Consider the following 16,652-nt stretch of genomic DNA (forward strand, 5'->3'; position numbering starts at 1 on the left):
ATATTCTCTTTGTGCAAAGCACTGCTGCCCTTAGAAGACTTGATGTTTAATTATTTTTTATTTATTGAGGCTTTTTCAACTTTCCTTGTGAAGTTGTGTGGAGGATTTATGGCCGTCATAGCCCAACATATCTGCTAAAGCTAATGTCCCCTGTCAATGTTATCTGCACATTAGCAAAACACAGGAATATGTTGATTTGGTTCAATTGGTCTGATAATCTATCCTTTTATTTTTAAAATCACACACAAAATCGAATTAAACATAAGAAAATAGAAATAACAAAAAAACGCTTTATTTGCCAGAGTTATATTACAAGACACAAAAAACATCTGATGTTCTAAAAATGGACTACAAAAGTCTCCGGTCTCTTCAGAAAGCGACAGAGTTTTCAGGATCAACACCGGCAGCCTCATCCCAAGCTTTCCGACAAGTCCGCAGAATCCACTCATGCTCGGAGTCATCTGTTGGAAAGATTTAATTTCAAATGGAGGATTATGTTAAAACTATTGGAAACAAGGCCTGGAGTCATACCAGCTTAATTGTTTTTTTTAAACGTTTGACCTACGATTACATAAGAAACAAACGCAGATTGAGGTGTAAAGGTAAAGCGTTTAAATCAAAACTATGAAGCAGTTGCCTGCATAATTAAACCACAGGTCTGCGACAGTGAAGTGCCATTCAAGTCTCGGGTAAACCAAGATAAGCCTGACAATTAGGAGCAAATAACTTCTCAGAGCCACTTCAGACACCGATAAATAATAACCTCCAAAAATGGACGACGATTTTTCTTTTTTTAAACCGAAACGACTGCCAGAGGAGCTGATAATAAAGCAGTTTTGCATTGTCAAAACTGAAATGAGAAGCTAATTGCGGGGGAAGTGAGCTTTTCTCTGGAGCGCATGCAGCTGCACGCACTTGAGCAGCGCGCGGGCCTCACCCCCAGGTTCCACTGCGCGCGAGGCTCCATTGTACAGGGGAGCAGGTCTGCAGCTCGCGGACTGATTGTGCGTAATTGCCAGGCGTCAACACCAGCAGCCACTTCAAGTATAAAACGCTCCTCTTTCTCTCTTTCTCCTCTCTACCTGTTCTGATCGCGAGGTCAATTGAACGTATCGGACACGCGGACAGCTGCCACGCAAACAGTCTTTGTGACGCATTCGTGGCGGAGAAGGTAATTATTGAACACGTCGTTACGTTTAGACTGACCTCAATTAGACCCAAACCACAACCTGCCTTAATGATAATTTCATTGGGACATTTTCATATTTGCTGTAATTCTGCCCTCTTGAGATTGTATAGCAGCGTTTATCTCAGGATTTAAGTCAAATGTAATTGGTACCTTGGGTTATATGAGGGCACAGGTGGCTGGTAATTTCCTGCAATCTGAGGACAGCCGGACATTTTTGTGATTTACCAGTCTTTGTAAGTCAATACATCAATTTATAAACCTTTTTAATGACCCCTTTCACCATTTCTGGTGTTGGGATATCCAGTTAAAATGATAAAACAGAAATAAAGACACCTTATGTTCTCTGGTGTAGCCTAATAATCACATTTGTGGTGCAAACTTCAGGGAAACATTTTAGTCTTTAGGGAATGAAGCTCACTAAACACACTTGTTTATTGAACAGTTTTTTGTATATCCATCTTGACTGTATCCACCTGCACAGACAACCTTTTTGCGATGTACACAGGAGAGAGTGTGCGGAAGCGATAATGGCACCTTGTTAAAAGTCTGTTTATCTTAATCCTTAAAATACACTCAGAGGGGAAAGTGTTTCCTTCCAGCCTAATGGCTCCGAATTAACACGCAGACACACAACCAAACACATGCAGAGACAGACACACTGGCATAATGAGCAAAAGCAAAAAACTGCTTTCTGCTTGTAGATAGTTAATTTCATTAAAGATGATTGTGCTGCAGAAACGGATGGGGTATAACACTGATGTTGAACTCTGAACCTGGTCCACTCACAATGACCTATAGGGTCATATGTGCACATTTTGTGGTTTCCAATTGGAGGCACCACAGTAAAATCAAACTTACCTAAATGTGAAAGCTCAAATAAACATTCAAATGCGCACATTTAAGGCATCTGTCTCCAATTCACTGCAAGCCGAGCGGCCTTTGCTTTTTTTGGTTATGATGACATCACAGAAAACGGTGCGGTTTTCATGTTTCCAGCTTTGAAGGAGAGATACCAATCTTTAACATTATTAATCCATCCGTCACAGTTCGGAGGATTAACATGTGAATCCTATTTTATGGTGAATTTTTGTCCCTAAGATGTATGAAAAATGAGAGTTTCAGGAAAGGCAGCGTGAGGATATGTTCCACTCCCAAGGGCCCCAGCTGATCTTATCTGTCTGTGAAACACCTCGGCTGGACGGGGACAAAGGGAGGGGCCGCGGCTCGGTCACCAGAGGTGTTTTCCTTGGCAGTGGAATGTTTTCAGTGTGGAACTCTTTCAGCGCGGAGTCTCAAAGGGAAGCGGTTATCCCAGAAACAGGAAAGTGCTACAAACAATATGGCAACACATGGCCCCTGCTGGAGCTGCTGCCGCCTCCTGCGCCCGGCCGACTGTTGCTGCCTGTTGCCATGAGAGCACACACACAACTGACGGTGTGTGTGTTTGTTTGGAATAATACGCTCAATCAGTCAGCGGTGGAGATTTGATTGTGCAGATGTGGCCTATGTATCCTTTCTCGTTCTTTTTTAATTACAGTTTCATTGAGTAATGCAATGTTCTACCTTGTAACAATATTCATACAATTATTTTGTCCTTTTTGTGAGGACAGATAAAAGTAGCCCTGTAGACTTGTTTGTTGATTACATGATTTGTTTTTTTTAGCAGCAAAAAGGTTTGGCTTTCTTTGAAGCTAATGTACTTCCATAATTCTTCCTATTCAGTGTTTGTCTCTTCATGGTTGAACAAATAGAATTTGCTTTGGATAAACATATCGGTTGAATGTTTGTTAAAGGTTTAACAGTATTCATTTTACTGTGTTTACCCTGTTGGCATTATTTAAGCTGAAATCTTAACTATGACACACTGATGTGTGGAGTCATATTAAAAAATCTGAAATAAATAAAATTATGATTCTAATCAATCAATCAATTTCATTAGTTGCTTAACAAGGAGTGTTTTGTGTTTTTAAATGTAGGGATTAGCTGCCACCTCATCCACTATGCCAGTCCATTGACATGTTTTCTTGTGTAAGACTGAGTAACTAATTGGTGATTTGTCAAAGTAGATATTGGACGCCCTTAAAGTTTGGAAATAACATCGGCCAGAAACAAAGAATGTCACCCCTAAATGTTCATTTTTCACCACAATCACTCAACACACACACAAACGTACACATTGCTGCACAGTCACACACACTCAGACCTTCCTTCCTTTCCGTCTCCTGTGTATTGCAGGAGTTGACTTTGTATCCAAATGACACGTGTGACTCCTTTCTGTTACTTAAAATCTACGAGGAACAGGAGTCTGTTAAAAATGTTTTTCATTAAGTTAAGATGAAATCATGGGGGCGATATCATCATGTGCATCCCATCACACCATTTCCCCCATCATCCTACATTTTTACGAGGCGTACCAGTATTCTCGATACAAACCCTTCCTACATTGTTGGCATAGCAGCCCCTTGATGACATCTCCCAAAATAATCCATAACCTCTTGGGGAATATTAGCAAAAGATCCTATTGTTTTGCTCTCTGGCACTATGCCAAGAAGGACTGTTTGTCCAAGTTAGCAACAGTAACTAAGCAGGCCAGGACTTTGTGATAAATCAGTTTTGACCAATGAGTTTGGTTGAGCCTGATATCTCCTTGCAAGGACTTTAAGATCAGGGGGGTAAACTTGATTCATCTGCAGTTTCAACCCGTTCCATATGCAACATTTTTGCAACTCTAGATATGATCTTCGTCTTCACGGGCTAATTTCTTCCTTGTCCTACATCCACCAGCTGCTACACAGGGAGCTCCTTCCTCTTTCCTTGCTGCAGCAAACGTCCCCTTTGGGAGGGTGGGTCTTCCCTGTGTCCCATCATCCTGGGCGGAAGCCATGAGGCAATAAATTCTGTCTTCACACCCACTGTGACAAATGTGCTTTCACCTCAAGGGTTGAAAAATGAATCCGTACAGGACACAGGAGCATTCTTTTCAAGTCTTGTTTACAAAGCAAAGGGATAGCGGACATGTATTGCATAAGCCACATTCTCAGTATATAATATACATCACTCTATAGTATTGCACATGAACAGACACACTTCTATTAAAGTTCCCATCAGTGTAAGTGCTATATGAATGCTTAAAAACAGGGTGTCCAAACTTTTTTCACGAGGGCCACATACAGAGAAATATACGAAGGGCTGGGCCGCTCACCAGAGGTATATTGCCTCATAAGTTATAAGTTAGAAAAATCTATCAAATGTAGGTAAATGATGGTTGATATTGATGAAAAAAACACAGCTCTCTGTAGGGTTTCATTTATTTTGTTAGCAGCTCATTCCTTAAAACGGGAGGCTCAGATTGCTTATAAAAAGAGGAAATATGAAGGGTATATTTCAAGGTTTTTATGTAAATGTGTTATTGGGCTTTTTTCTTATCAACTAAGATTTGTTAGAAAATGTTTTTCAACTTTAATTGACTGAATTTATTTGAAATTTGGGCTTATTAACACATGAATACTGTGTTATATATTTGAACATATATATTTAAGAAGTACAATAGCAGATGTTTAATTTGTGGGCCATATTTAATTATACTTTTTGAATTTGGCCGATTCCAAACGTGGGCCGCATTTGGCCCCCGGGCCGTAGTTTGGACACCCCTGCTTTAAAATTATCAAAACGCTTAATCTGTGGGGAAATGCACACAGTGGCTTAAGCAAGCCGGCAGGATTTCCTAAAGATATACAATAAATAGGTAGAATGTGCTGCTATAGTGCCATAGTCATTCCCCGGCTGCAATGACACGTGCATTTACGGAAATCCCCAAAAGACTGACCAATCAAAGCAGAGTGTTTCAGAGACTGAGAAAATCTAGGTATATTCAGATTTATTGTAGGAGAAGAAAATAGTCATTTTTGAACATTAGAGAATGTGAAAATGTTCTTGCAGAAACCTAAAGCATAGGGATAAATCTGAATGATTACATCTCCTTTAAATAGTTTGTTTGATTGCAGATGTATTTAAATCAAAACAGAGTAAGAGAATGGTTGGAAAGTGTTCAGTTCCTTTTTCTTTCTTCATCTCAACTTCCAGAACATATCTTTTATCTTGTTTTCTTTCTCTCTCTCTCTCCATCACTCCACTGATCAATACCAGAGCTATAATGATGATGAACAACCCCCATCAAGGAAAGAATTGAAAAACATATTTTTGTCTTCTTACACACGCTGAGGACATCTGGCAAGGATGTGGATCTAATCCTCTGTTTCCTTCTGTCTCTCCACATATGTAAATTAGATTTGTGTGCTTGTGGAACTAATCTGTATTATGTTGCAAATAGAACATCTGAACACAAATATTCTGCCCAAAAAAAAATACCTTAGGCAGCTTAGTGAATCATACATTAACTAATGCCAGAAATCATATTTCTTACACATTTCTACATTTTTAAGGTTAAACAGTCACAAGCATCATATTTGGATCAAAATATGGTCTGGTTTGAATTCCTCCTGCATTTTCTGCAATCAAAAGCAACAATTCCCACAGCCTTGTACACCATCACCATAGATTAAGCTTTGATTAAAGCTTTTTTAAGCTACTATACAATATGCTAAATAATGTCAAGCCCCTTTGATGCGCAGTAAACACTGGACCAAACATTAGTGAGCCCATAGTATTTAGAAACTGCATTCACAGCCTGCTGCCTAATTCACAACAGTGTCTTGTGATGTAAAATCTTAGGAGACATGACGAGCAGAGGATGTCAGAGGATTCCTATCTGGACACCTGACAGACCGCATTCACTTCAAATCAGGAGTTCCAAAACTGGGCACCCACTCAGGGGAAAAATGTGTCTTGAATTTTCCACTTTTGACAAATACCAAAAGGAAAAAAAAGTTTTGAATTGACGGCAATAGCCTATAGAAGCATGCTTATCAGATGACTTAGCAATAATCTTCCATCAGAGAGTCCAGGGATAATCCATTTAACATAACTCCATTGGTTCATTGCTATAAAATCCTTCCCATATGGCCACACTGTGTGCTCTCAGAGAGGCAAAGACAAAGGGTCCTCCCCGAGGCAAATTCAACACAAGCTCTTTAGTGTGTTTGACAATACTTTGAACCAACTCTACTTTTCTGGCCTGTTTTCAGAAAAGTAGAGTTGTTGAAAAGTAGACATGTTATACACAGCTACTATTCTGCCCGACAAAGCAGCAACAATTGCTCCCTCAGTATTTATTTAGCTGATTATATGGCTATAAACTCTATAATAAAATTGTATTGAGGTATAGGCCTGATGTTGCATTTCTGTTTACCTATATCAAACAATGATTGGAACATTTACATGAGGAGTCTATATTAAGGAAATGGAATACTTTGCTCAGGTGTCTGATGATGATGAATGTTCAAATAAACAACCAAACAAAAGCTGAAATAAACCTTAACCTTGTCAACTGTGTCCTTGCTCTGTTTCCCTGTTCTTGTTTGTGTGGATTGTGGTTCTTTATTATAGCTTTTTTAGAAGCAAAGAATTGATTATAATTTGAACTAAGGGTTTACATGAAGACTGAAAATGCATCTTCAGGCTATCATCTTTCGTTTCACCGGGCTACAACATTAAAAATAACAGGATATTCTCTCTCTCACCTGCATTTCTGAGGAATCTGCCACTGTAGGAAGTAACAACTCTGGCCTTGGGATCATAGGAACCATCTCCACAATCGTAGCATCCATCAGGAATAAAGTGTGGTGGATGAAGATCACTTAGCTGAGATTCTCCTGTACGAACAAGTCAGTTGTTTTGTGTTGAATGGTTATGTGGTTTACAACTACTAAAACAACTTGTTTTTATATTCTTAATCTATCTAATGGATTTCACCTTATGTTGTACTTGTTATTATTGTTTGTCAGGTTAATGGCTTTGGGTGATACTTTTTTTACTCAAACACGTTCTTCCTCTCAATGTATTTCCAGTAGTTTATTATGAGGCAAAGTTCTTTATATTTTCCAAGCCAAATCATGTGAGGGTGTTTGTCTGATGCGATTAATAAGAAATAATCTGTCCCATTGAGAACACAATAATAAATTCCAACCTGCAGGTCTGAGTCCATTGCACCTCTCACTGTAGAAGCGCCTGTCGTAACCATCGCAGTAGTCCCAGTCCTTCTCCTGGTACTGCAGGCCATCAGCGAAGGTAAATGACCCCTTGTAAGGAAGCACCATTTTAAAATCACCCCTATTTTTCAAACAAGTTTTTTTAAATGGGGAAAGTAATTATATCCCAAACTTTTGTTATATTCACATCTTTAAACATACACATACAATAGAGTTGTATTTGCGCTCCTCAAAGCAGTGAAAGAGCTACATTTGAAAACGTTAAAAGCAGAAACAATGCTGATATGCAAGATAATCCACAGACCTCACTGCTGGCAGTCTTCCCGCGGGTTATTTCTTTGACAGAAAGTAGTTCCAGTTGAAACTTTTGAAAGTAAGGTCTGGGTGTAATTCTATGTAACCCATGGTTTCTGGAGAGATAAATGGCTGTTGTGGTTTTCAAATGTAACTTTTCAGTGCTTTAAACCCCACAAAACAATTTAAAATGTCTTCCATTGTCATCTTTAGGTCAAGGCGGGAATCTAAGGGATGGATATCTCAAAACCTCAGCAGATAAAACCAGAACTGTCTGCATTGATGTATACCACGAGTGAAAAGTGGAAAAATATGTCTTTGGCAGGAACTGATCCACTTTGTGTACATGTGTGCATGTCCTTCTGAGAAAACCTTCTGAGAAAAAACTTATTGGGAATGGAAAAATAGCATATATTTTACAGTTTTCTGCCAAATGTGGAACCATAATAACACTTTAATGTAAACAAATGCATTAATTCGGATTTGCTGAGGCTCTGGAGGTAGAGGGGTCATCCATCAACTTTGATCCCCGACCCCCTGCGGTTCATATGTTGAAGTTTTCCTCCCGATTATTCAACCATTGATGTGTGAGTGTGAATTCTGGCTTGTTCCTGTTTTCATGTCAATATGTCTAAAATAAAGAAGGCTGAGAAACAACTTTGAAGGATGTGTACGTTTCAGAGTAAGCTACACTTTAAGACATCATATATCATTTCCAGATTTTAAATTATTTAGGTCATAGGATAGTTTAGGTCTGTTTTAAATGGAAGTAGAATGTCATGGGCTGGCATGGATGCAGGTGCAGGGTAGTCTGGGCCATGTTCAGTCATGGTTCAGACCAGCTATCATTTCAAATGAACCGCAACTGAAATGATGATAATAATTGGAGTGATCGCTGTTGTGGCAAAAGCCCATGAAAGATTGCATCAGAGCAGAAGAGAGGGTTGCTCGATGCAGGTAAAAAGAGGAAAGAAACCTAATAACTATGACAGTAATGGTGAGTGATTGCTAAAAGGGACCAGATGTAATATCAACTATAACCAATGCGAAACACACACTCATGTGGATGCAGTGATATTCTGACATGCATGCAGGGACACATGAACCCGGCTCCCCACCTGTTTAGCTATGCCGTTTTCCCAGGTGGCCTCATATTTACTCCCATTTGGAAAGTGTAGAACTCCTTTGCCATGGAACATCCCTTCTTTCATCTCTCCCTCATACTTGGTCTCTGTTGGAAATGTGTACTCTCCTTTTCCATCCATCCTGAGGGAGAAAAGAGATGATCATACAGTGCTTTAATAGCTTTTGCTTTTTAGGAAGCATAGCTAACCTGACTCAACGTTCTAAGTTCATTCTAAATGTTGTGCATATCATGCATATCCTGTTGTCTTTAGGGTAGGGAAAAATATATTTACCTGCCATTTGTTGTGTCTCCTTTGTAACTGCTTCCGATGAACTCCATTATAACATTGGCTTTCCAACACCCTTTCTTCTAAAAATAAATACAACATAAGACTTATATCGTCAAGTAAGTAGGCAAGACTACACACAACAGCCAAGTGTATCGTTACCATGGCGACAATAACCAAGAACAACAACGAGTCTACAAAAAGTGGTTCGTTTGTCACAATTGTATTATTTTAAATAGTTCGAAACAGACCTGAAGAAAACAATTCATAAGTTGATACGATTGAAATTCGTCTTTTTTCCTCTGTATTTTTAAAAGCGCTTTCGCCTACGTCATCAACACGCGCCTCCCGGCTGAGCAGGCGCAGTAAACTGACCTTCTCCGCGGCCTCGTAGCTCGTCCTGGAGCCCGAGGAACAGGACCTTGAATGTTTTTCATTTGATTTTCTGCGGTTGTTGTATTAAACAGAGACACAGCCATGCCCTCAACGCTGGAAATCCCCTCCATGGAGGAGCTGAACGTGGACGAGGTGAGCAGCGGTTATTGTTTCCCTTGAATGGAAACTTTAGCAGGATATAACATGTTAGCTAACTAGCTTGCTATCGCTAGCTGCTGTATGTTTCAAAATATGCTCAGTAGCTTTTAACTATTGCCACTGGTGTTACCACGTTTCCCAATGCTTACAAAGCCTGATAATAAATCAACCAGCCGATATTTCTGAATGCATCTAAAACCTGGCGAATGTTCCGCTATCTTTATGACTGAGAAACCAAACTATTCAGGAACTCATGGGCTGTTTATCGTTGTTAACCTTGTATCACTCTCTTAATAATCCATATTACTGCTTCAATGTACCCCTAAGGTAACAGTAACTCTACATTGACTGCCCCTGAACTCATATCTAGCCTGTTTATGTGCAGTAGTGTTAGTTGGCACATTGAGTTGTCCTTGGAAGTCAGGTGTAAGCTGGCAGCAGCTTGTGTCTTTCCAACATCATGGAATATGGCAGCATCATGGATCTAATAAACTATATCTGTGCAGGTACACATTTCTTAAATTCAGTAGTAACTCAAAACAATCTGCTTAATAAACGTACGGTAAAAGGACATTAACATGCAATTCACAATAACCATTAAAGAGCCAAGAGAATAGACATATAAAACAAGTGACACTATAATAAGACGGTAATAAGTAGAAGAACAAAGGTTAGTGTACACAGTGTTAAAATACAGCATAGCATGGCAGTGTCAAACAAAAGTCTTAAGCCTTAGCACTGAGGGTTGCAGCAGAACTACAGGTCTTCATAGAGTTTATGCACTTTTTAAATAAACACATTTAGTTATACAGTTGTTTACAATGTATAGACTGAATATGACATGTTTGGAGTTTAAAGAGTGCACTTTTCACTGTTAGAGCTAGCCCATAAGTTTCAAGCTGCTCCCACTTGATCCCAACTGATTGTTACTGTATTGATCCGTAAAAAATGATTAAGCACTTTCTCTTGGATCTTAAATATGAGGTCACCAATATCAGCCACTGTCAGGGAAGCACCAGAATAATCCTGTGTCTTGAAACAAATCTAAAAGTTTGATTGCATTTATTTACTCTGTGGTCATTATATATAATTTGAAGCGGTCTCCTTGTTGTTGTTCATGCTTCTGTCCCTGGTTGTGTCCAGATCAACGTTTCCTCTGCAGTGCTGAAGGGTGCTGCCCACCATTATGGCTCCCAGTGTGACAAACCCAACAAGGAGTTCATGCTCTGCCGCTGGGAGGAGAAGGACCCCAGGAAGTGTCTAGAAGAAGGGAGGAAAGTCAACGAGTGTGCGCTCAACTTCTTCAGGTAACTCACCCCAAGGTTTTTTGCTCCAAATACTTCTGGTATACATAGATCAGTCTGGAAACGTCTTTTTTCGGGAAGGTTTGTTCTAGTGCTTCAGTACAAAAATGTAGTTAATCAGACATTTAGGTAACTAATGATTAGGCATAACCGGCAGCAATGGTGTCATCTGCAACACTTTAAAGTCAGCGACAGATTGGAGATGTGACTGAACTTTGGAGCAAGTTGGAGGGTCAAAAGCTTGAGACATTTCAGAAAATGTTGGTGAGAACTAAGTTCAAGTGCACCATATGGGATGAGATTGTACAGTTAAGATTAGGGTTTAAAATAACTTCATTTTGGCCCCTCCAAACTAAGGACTGAGGTTTATAACACATTATTCCTCCATCAATTCCAATGCACTGTTTGACTGAGCGTTAAATATTCTATGGCAAACTTTTGTTGTATGAGGGGATAGCCGATCTACTTGCACTTTCTATGTAGAGTTAATGCGTCAGGTGCTGATAACACATTTTTTATAAAGAAGAATTTCCCACAACAGATTTTTGTATCAAACTTTAAATAACTTGGCTTTCTCTGGGAACTGTCCCGGCGTCTTAAAAGTTATTTTCCATTCTGTTTTATGTCATAGTATTAATCTTACAGCTGAGAGTTTTTGGGTCATTTCATTACTTTATCAAGTCAGTATTCATTCCAAAAAAAGTTGTTCCTGCATTTCTTGGCAATTGAATAAGAGCCAGTCTCTGCATAAACACTTTGTTATCTTGAGATAGATAAATAAATAGTGGTGACTTAAGTATGATGTAGAGAACACCTTTATGAAATGTCTCTGTGCTATTTGAGTACAGAGTTTATTATGTCTGTAAAACAGCCCTTGGGGGCTATTTGGGGAAGTGGTCTGGGTTTTTTCACTCTAAACTGCTGTGTCTGTGTTTACTGAAAGTTTTAGACTGAGCGTTGGTTATACCCTGATGCCCATACACCCACTGAGGTGCTTGTGTGTCTGTGTTTCTGGTTCTCAAAAACACATGACCTCTAATTGTAAAGCCGAAACAAACAACCGACACTCTGACCTCAAAGATAAACTGAGACGTTACTGTGAAAGAGCAATACCTGTAATTATTATAATGAGGAAAGATTTGAGAAAAGCTGTAATTGCATCTGGGACCTGGTTTAATTCTTGGGTGCTTCTGGAAACTGCCAGACACCTTTTTCTAGGAGTTCAGTCAGACGACCTGTTTGTGTGGGTTTTGAATCTGAACAGTTAAGGCTCATAGGAGGAACTATAATTTACTTTTAAAACTGTCATATCAATCATTATTCTTTAATTACCTTTGGTGAGTCACAATATCTCTTTAAACACAACATGAGTTTCTCTTTTTAAGCTTCCAGTTCATGCATTACAACCAAGTTTTCTGGACTACTTTTGCATATCTCATCTTGATTAATTCTTTCTTGTAGGCAAATCAAGGGAAGCTGCGCAGAGTCCTTCACGGAGTACTGGACCTGTCTGGATTATTCAAATTTGACAGAACTGCGCCGTTGCCGTGATAAACAGCAAACCTTCGACAGCTGCGCCCTTGAGAAGCTGGGCTGGCAGAGACCTGAGCTGGGAGAGCTTTCTAAGGTGAGACTTGTGAGGGATTGACTGCACAGTGTGAGCAGCATGGGGGATGGACTCCATTTTGGCTGATTATGGGCTATGCAAGAGGCTCTGATTGCATCTGCGTAGTGGTCTTATTCTGCTGCAGTTTGGAGCAAATCATGCATTTTACACTGCATTTCTTTTTGTTACCTTTTTGAGGGTCTTGCGTAACACGCTGGCAAGCACTAATACGGTATCAGCAATCAAAATAAAACCAAAGGCCGATCTTAACAATAGCTTTTCGGACATTTTGACATTTGAACCAGAGTGGGAATCTGTGAAAGGCTGTGATCAACCGTCTGGCCATTTTTCACTTCCCAAGGCAGAGCACAAAACAACAGAAATCCAACTTTTCCTTTTTGAATGGCTCAGTTTCTCTGGTTGTTCAGCCATCTAACAAATGAAAAGAAAGAGTAGACACAATGTGGAAGGTGGTTGAAAGAGAGATGGTCCTTCAGGTTGTGAGTTATCGAGTCAGGAAAAGAGGCAGAGCGTTAAGGAAAGACAGTCCTGACCCAGAAGTCATAAAAAATGTGCAAAGAGGGGCAAAGCAGCGGAAAAGATGAGGTAGTTAACAACTAAGCAAGAGGATGTCATCATGATTTGAGAGCTAAAAGAGGTAAGAGGAGAACTGAGGAGATGGACAGGCTTTCAGTTTTTCGATTTGATAATCTATTGTTTTTTAAACCCTGATGATACAATGAACATTTTTATTTTGCTTATACCTCAATCATTAAATCACACAAGTAATTATCATTTAGACTCTAGTCAATGTCTAGTCAGATATTGGCAAAATGCATACCTGTTGAACAATCAAATTGCGCATGTCCATCAAAACAACTTTTTAATTCTCTTTTGACACGTCATGGCATGGCTTGTTTTTTTCGTAGGTGACCAAAGTGACGACCGAGCGGCCCGTCCCTGTGGACCCGTACCACTCTCGGGAACGTCCTGAGCCCAACCCGGTCATCGAGGGTAACCTTGTGACTTCCAAACATGGCAGCAGGTTAAACTTCTTTGGCTGGTGAGGCAGTCACCTCCAAAACCAGGGGCTCTGTCCAAAAGCATCGAGACTACGCGTCACCATCGATACATCAATTACACTTCAAAAGGTTTCAAAGGATGCAGACACTAGCAGTAAGGAGGCTGGTGTCTGCACCCTTTAAATGTGTAAGGGGTGCGGGTTGGTTTTGGACAGGGCTCATGTCCCAGCAGTCTTTTCATCAGCTGCAGCTCCAGCATCGTCAAGCTGTTTGATAAAGGAAAGTAGTATGGATGAGTGTGTAAACAAAGTCCATGAGACTTTCCTGACCACTTCTGTAAATGTAATGAGTGAACAAATGCAACATGCTGTATAGTGTTGCCAAATAATAAAAAGATAAATTATCATCCTGGATTTGAATGTCTTTATTGATCTATTGAAGACTCTGTTGCCTTAAAACAGAATAGATTCATAAATGTTCTAACAATAAAAGGATCATATATTTAAAGGCTTCATGTTGCCAGACACCGTTCCTTCAATATCTGCAAACACCACCGTGTTTGCACATCTGTGTTTTGTCAGACTGAGTATTGTTAGACTGATGGAGGGCGAGGTTGTAGGTCAAGGTTCAGGGTCATTACCTGCAGCCAGAGAGAGAGCTGCTTCTGCTTCCTCCTTTTCTCCCAGCTCACTTCCTGCCTCTGACCTGGACTGAAAGAAGACTTTAGGAGTCATTGCGGAGATTCACAGTAAAGTGTTATTGCTGCCGGCACGCGTGTGTACTCGTGACCTTGAGTCGTAGGAGAGGAGAGGCCAACTCAAAGACATGCCGGCCTGTGGAACAAAGTGGACTGTGCCAACGCACGCACACACTAGATCAAAGTTGAAGTATAAGTTACCATAAAAGCTCTGATTTAGTTTCAGCACATGTATAAATTGTTTAAAAACGATTCTAGTAGTCCTGATATGACTTGCTTTACTACAAACGTGAGACATGTTGGGTCTTTAACCCTGTGCCGTGTGGTGGATTTCTTCAGGGACCAATAGTAGTGCATGATTTGACAGCTTTCTCATACTCAAAAGCAGGGATGTGGCCCTCGGGTGTTCGCACATGATGTAAAAACGTCTTTTCTTTAGTGCTCAGAAACACAGGGACTTAACTTATAAGGCAAGTCGACAGCTATCCATTTGTGGTCACTGGGATTGTATTCTGAAAAATGTAAAAATACAAAGAGCTTTTGCTTATTCTAGATGGAGCGTTGATATAATTCATGTTGATTGTGTCTACTACACTGTCTAACATTTTTCCCACAAGTTTCTTTTTATCCTTCAGACGGCATTTCAACACTGTCACAGCTTATTGCCAAAAACAACCATCATTTTTCAGTGTGTGTACAGTAGCTCCATGGAAGTATGTATGCATACATGAGTGTGCACGTCTCCTTGTTTCTATAGGGCGTCACTGCAGTATTTTGCAGAAATCCCCTCGCAAGGTGTGGTCTGGACCTACGGCCCGCTCAGGAAACGCCTGACAGACCCTCTTCTGACCTGGACAGTGGGACAAAGGGAGGAGGGAAGAAGGGATGCAAAGAGGAAAGGAGGTATGGAGGAGAAGGGGCAGAGGACACACAGAAGCACGTAATAAAATAGTGAAGGAGGAGGGTGATAGAAATTAAGGGAATTGGAGTAACATAAAAATAAGCAATAGTTATAAGGATGAAACAAGATACAGGGCTTGGAAAAAAAGTGAGATCCAGAAAGGGCATGGAGGGTAATGACCTGAAGGAGGCAGACAGACGGAGTGGGGTCTCGGAGGTTGTTCAGGGGCTGGCGGTGAGGCCCCGGGGCTCGTGGCAGGCCTGTCTCCATGCGACTTGCAGGAAGCAGAGGGTCATCGTTTGACACGGCACCGCCACAGGAAACGGCTCTGGCACAGGAAAGAAATACAATACATCGCTTTCACAAAGATACAGCCCGCCTGGGAGCCCAACGCGCTGAAATACTCAAACAACCCGGCTTGTTCATAACACAAGACTGTCAATATTCCCATTGTTCTGAGACTGGTTCCACATAAAGGGAATGTTTGAAGTGATGATGAGCACAAGCAGTCCAAGCTGGTAGGTGTTTATTTTTTCCTTTACTGTCAATCATTTGAGGATTGAGTTCAAGCTGATAAAACTAGGGCTGCACAGTATAAGGAAAACATGCAATTTGCATTAACGGTACGTCCACACGGCAGCGTGCGTTGAAGCTTGCCGGTGAGCGTGTCTGGCGTGCGACCAACAACCAATCACATTAATCTCCCGCCCTTGGACACACAAGCACACGGTTTGATTGGCTAGAGCTTGTACTGGCATATGATTTGATTGGCTGGCGCTTCTGTCGAACTTTTCTCAACTTTCGAAGCGAGCAACGGAGGCAAAGCAACGCGACGGAACCACAATGCAGTTCGGCAAAGCGTGACGTCACCCCATTCAAAGTGAATGGGAAGCATCGTTGAAGCAACGCACGCTGCCGTGTAGATGGGCCGTAACTATTAAGAAATTGTTTTTCAAAATCAAGAAAATTACTTCCAACATTCTTTAATGGAAAAGTTTAACTCTGTAATAAACACAACCTTTCAAGTAACCTAAAAAAACAATAAGTACAATATCGCAGTCTTTTAAGTTCATATTAAAATGAAAATAAAAAAATTATATATTATGGCATCCTAGTTTTTTACAGCTGGTATTGTTCATGAACCATTGTTTATGTCCCTCAAATTTGTTTTAAATGCATTTATTTGCACAAAGATCAATAAATAAATCAAGGGCCATCTGTATAATTAAATATAATTTTTATTTTCTGAAAAACTATAACTAATGCATTTTCACTATCAGTAAAACTACAGTAAAATTCTCTTCCATGAGACGTCTGCTGCATCCATGCCTTCAAGAGCCCCTTACATGTGGGTGCACTTAATCTGACTAACTCTAAAAAAAATGTAGGTGCACCAACATAAACAAATCAAACAATTTGTTTATGTTGGTTCGCCTTCCTCGCCATTTCACCCTGTGATCTTTCGACCGTGCATGTCATTGAGTGCTGCTTTCATGTCTCCTCTCATCCCATCATACTGCACAGGGTGGCTTTGAACTGCCATGCAGGTTGCTCTATGTATAAAACACACGCCCACAAGCCACAAG

At 40.3% G+C, this 16,652-nt stretch overlaps 2 protein-coding genes across 2 annotated transcripts; one reads left to right on the plus strand and one right to left on the minus strand.

Moving 5' to 3' along the window:
• Nucleotides 1–315: 315 nt before the first annotated feature.
• morn5 (MORN repeat containing 5) lies at nucleotides 316–9,287 on the minus strand. The gene is made up of 6 exons (XM_034123506.1): nucleotides 9,254–9,287; nucleotides 9,009–9,085; nucleotides 8,709–8,856; nucleotides 7,275–7,386; nucleotides 6,829–6,960; nucleotides 316–461 (listed from the first exon to the last, which is right to left on the minus strand). The coding sequence occupies exons 1-6, from the start codon at nucleotides 9,269–9,271 to the stop codon at nucleotides 370–372; spliced, it is 579 nt and encodes a 192-aa protein (XP_033979397.1). The 5' UTR covers nucleotides 9,272–9,287; the 3' UTR covers nucleotides 316–369.
• Nucleotides 9,288–9,350: 63 nt separating this feature from the next.
• ndufa8 (NADH:ubiquinone oxidoreductase subunit A8) lies at nucleotides 9,351–13,874 on the plus strand. The gene is made up of 4 exons (XM_034123507.1): nucleotides 9,351–9,530; nucleotides 10,680–10,843; nucleotides 12,302–12,467; nucleotides 13,376–13,874. The coding sequence occupies exons 1-4, from the start codon at nucleotides 9,480–9,482 to the stop codon at nucleotides 13,511–13,513; spliced, it is 519 nt and encodes a 172-aa protein (XP_033979398.1). The 5' UTR covers nucleotides 9,351–9,479; the 3' UTR covers nucleotides 13,514–13,874.
• Nucleotides 13,875–16,652: the final 2,778 nt, after the last annotated feature.

Source organism: Trematomus bernacchii, unplaced genomic scaffold, assembly GCF_902827165.1.
Source record: "Trematomus bernacchii unplaced genomic scaffold, fTreBer1.1, whole genome shotgun sequence".
Lineage (NCBI taxonomy): Eukaryota > Metazoa > Chordata > Actinopteri > Perciformes > Nototheniidae > Trematomus > Trematomus bernacchii.

Excerpts from the sequence above, each read along its gene's own strand:
- morn5 (XM_034123506.1), bottom strand. Across the intron at positions 8,857-9,008 it reads GGAGACACAACAAATGGCAG|GATGGATGGAAAAGGAGAGT; the intron begins GTAAATATATTT and ends TTTCTCCCTCAG. Across the intron at positions 7,387-8,708 it reads AAAACGGCATAGCTAAACAG|GGGTCATTTACCTTCGCTGA; the intron begins GTGGGGAGCCGG and ends CTTCCTTACAAG.
- ndufa8 (XM_034123507.1), top strand. The coding sequence starts at position 9,480 with ATGCCCTCAACGCTGGAAATCCCCTCCATGGAGGAGCTGAACGTGGAC. Across the intron at positions 10,844-12,301 it reads TGTGCGCTCAACTTCTTCAG|GCAAATCAAGGGAAGCTGCG; the intron begins GTAACTCACCCC and ends TCTTTCTTGTAG. Across the intron at positions 12,468-13,375 it reads AGCTGGGAGAGCTTTCTAAG|GTGACCAAAGTGACGACCGA; the intron begins GTGAGACTTGTG and ends TTTTTTTCGTAG.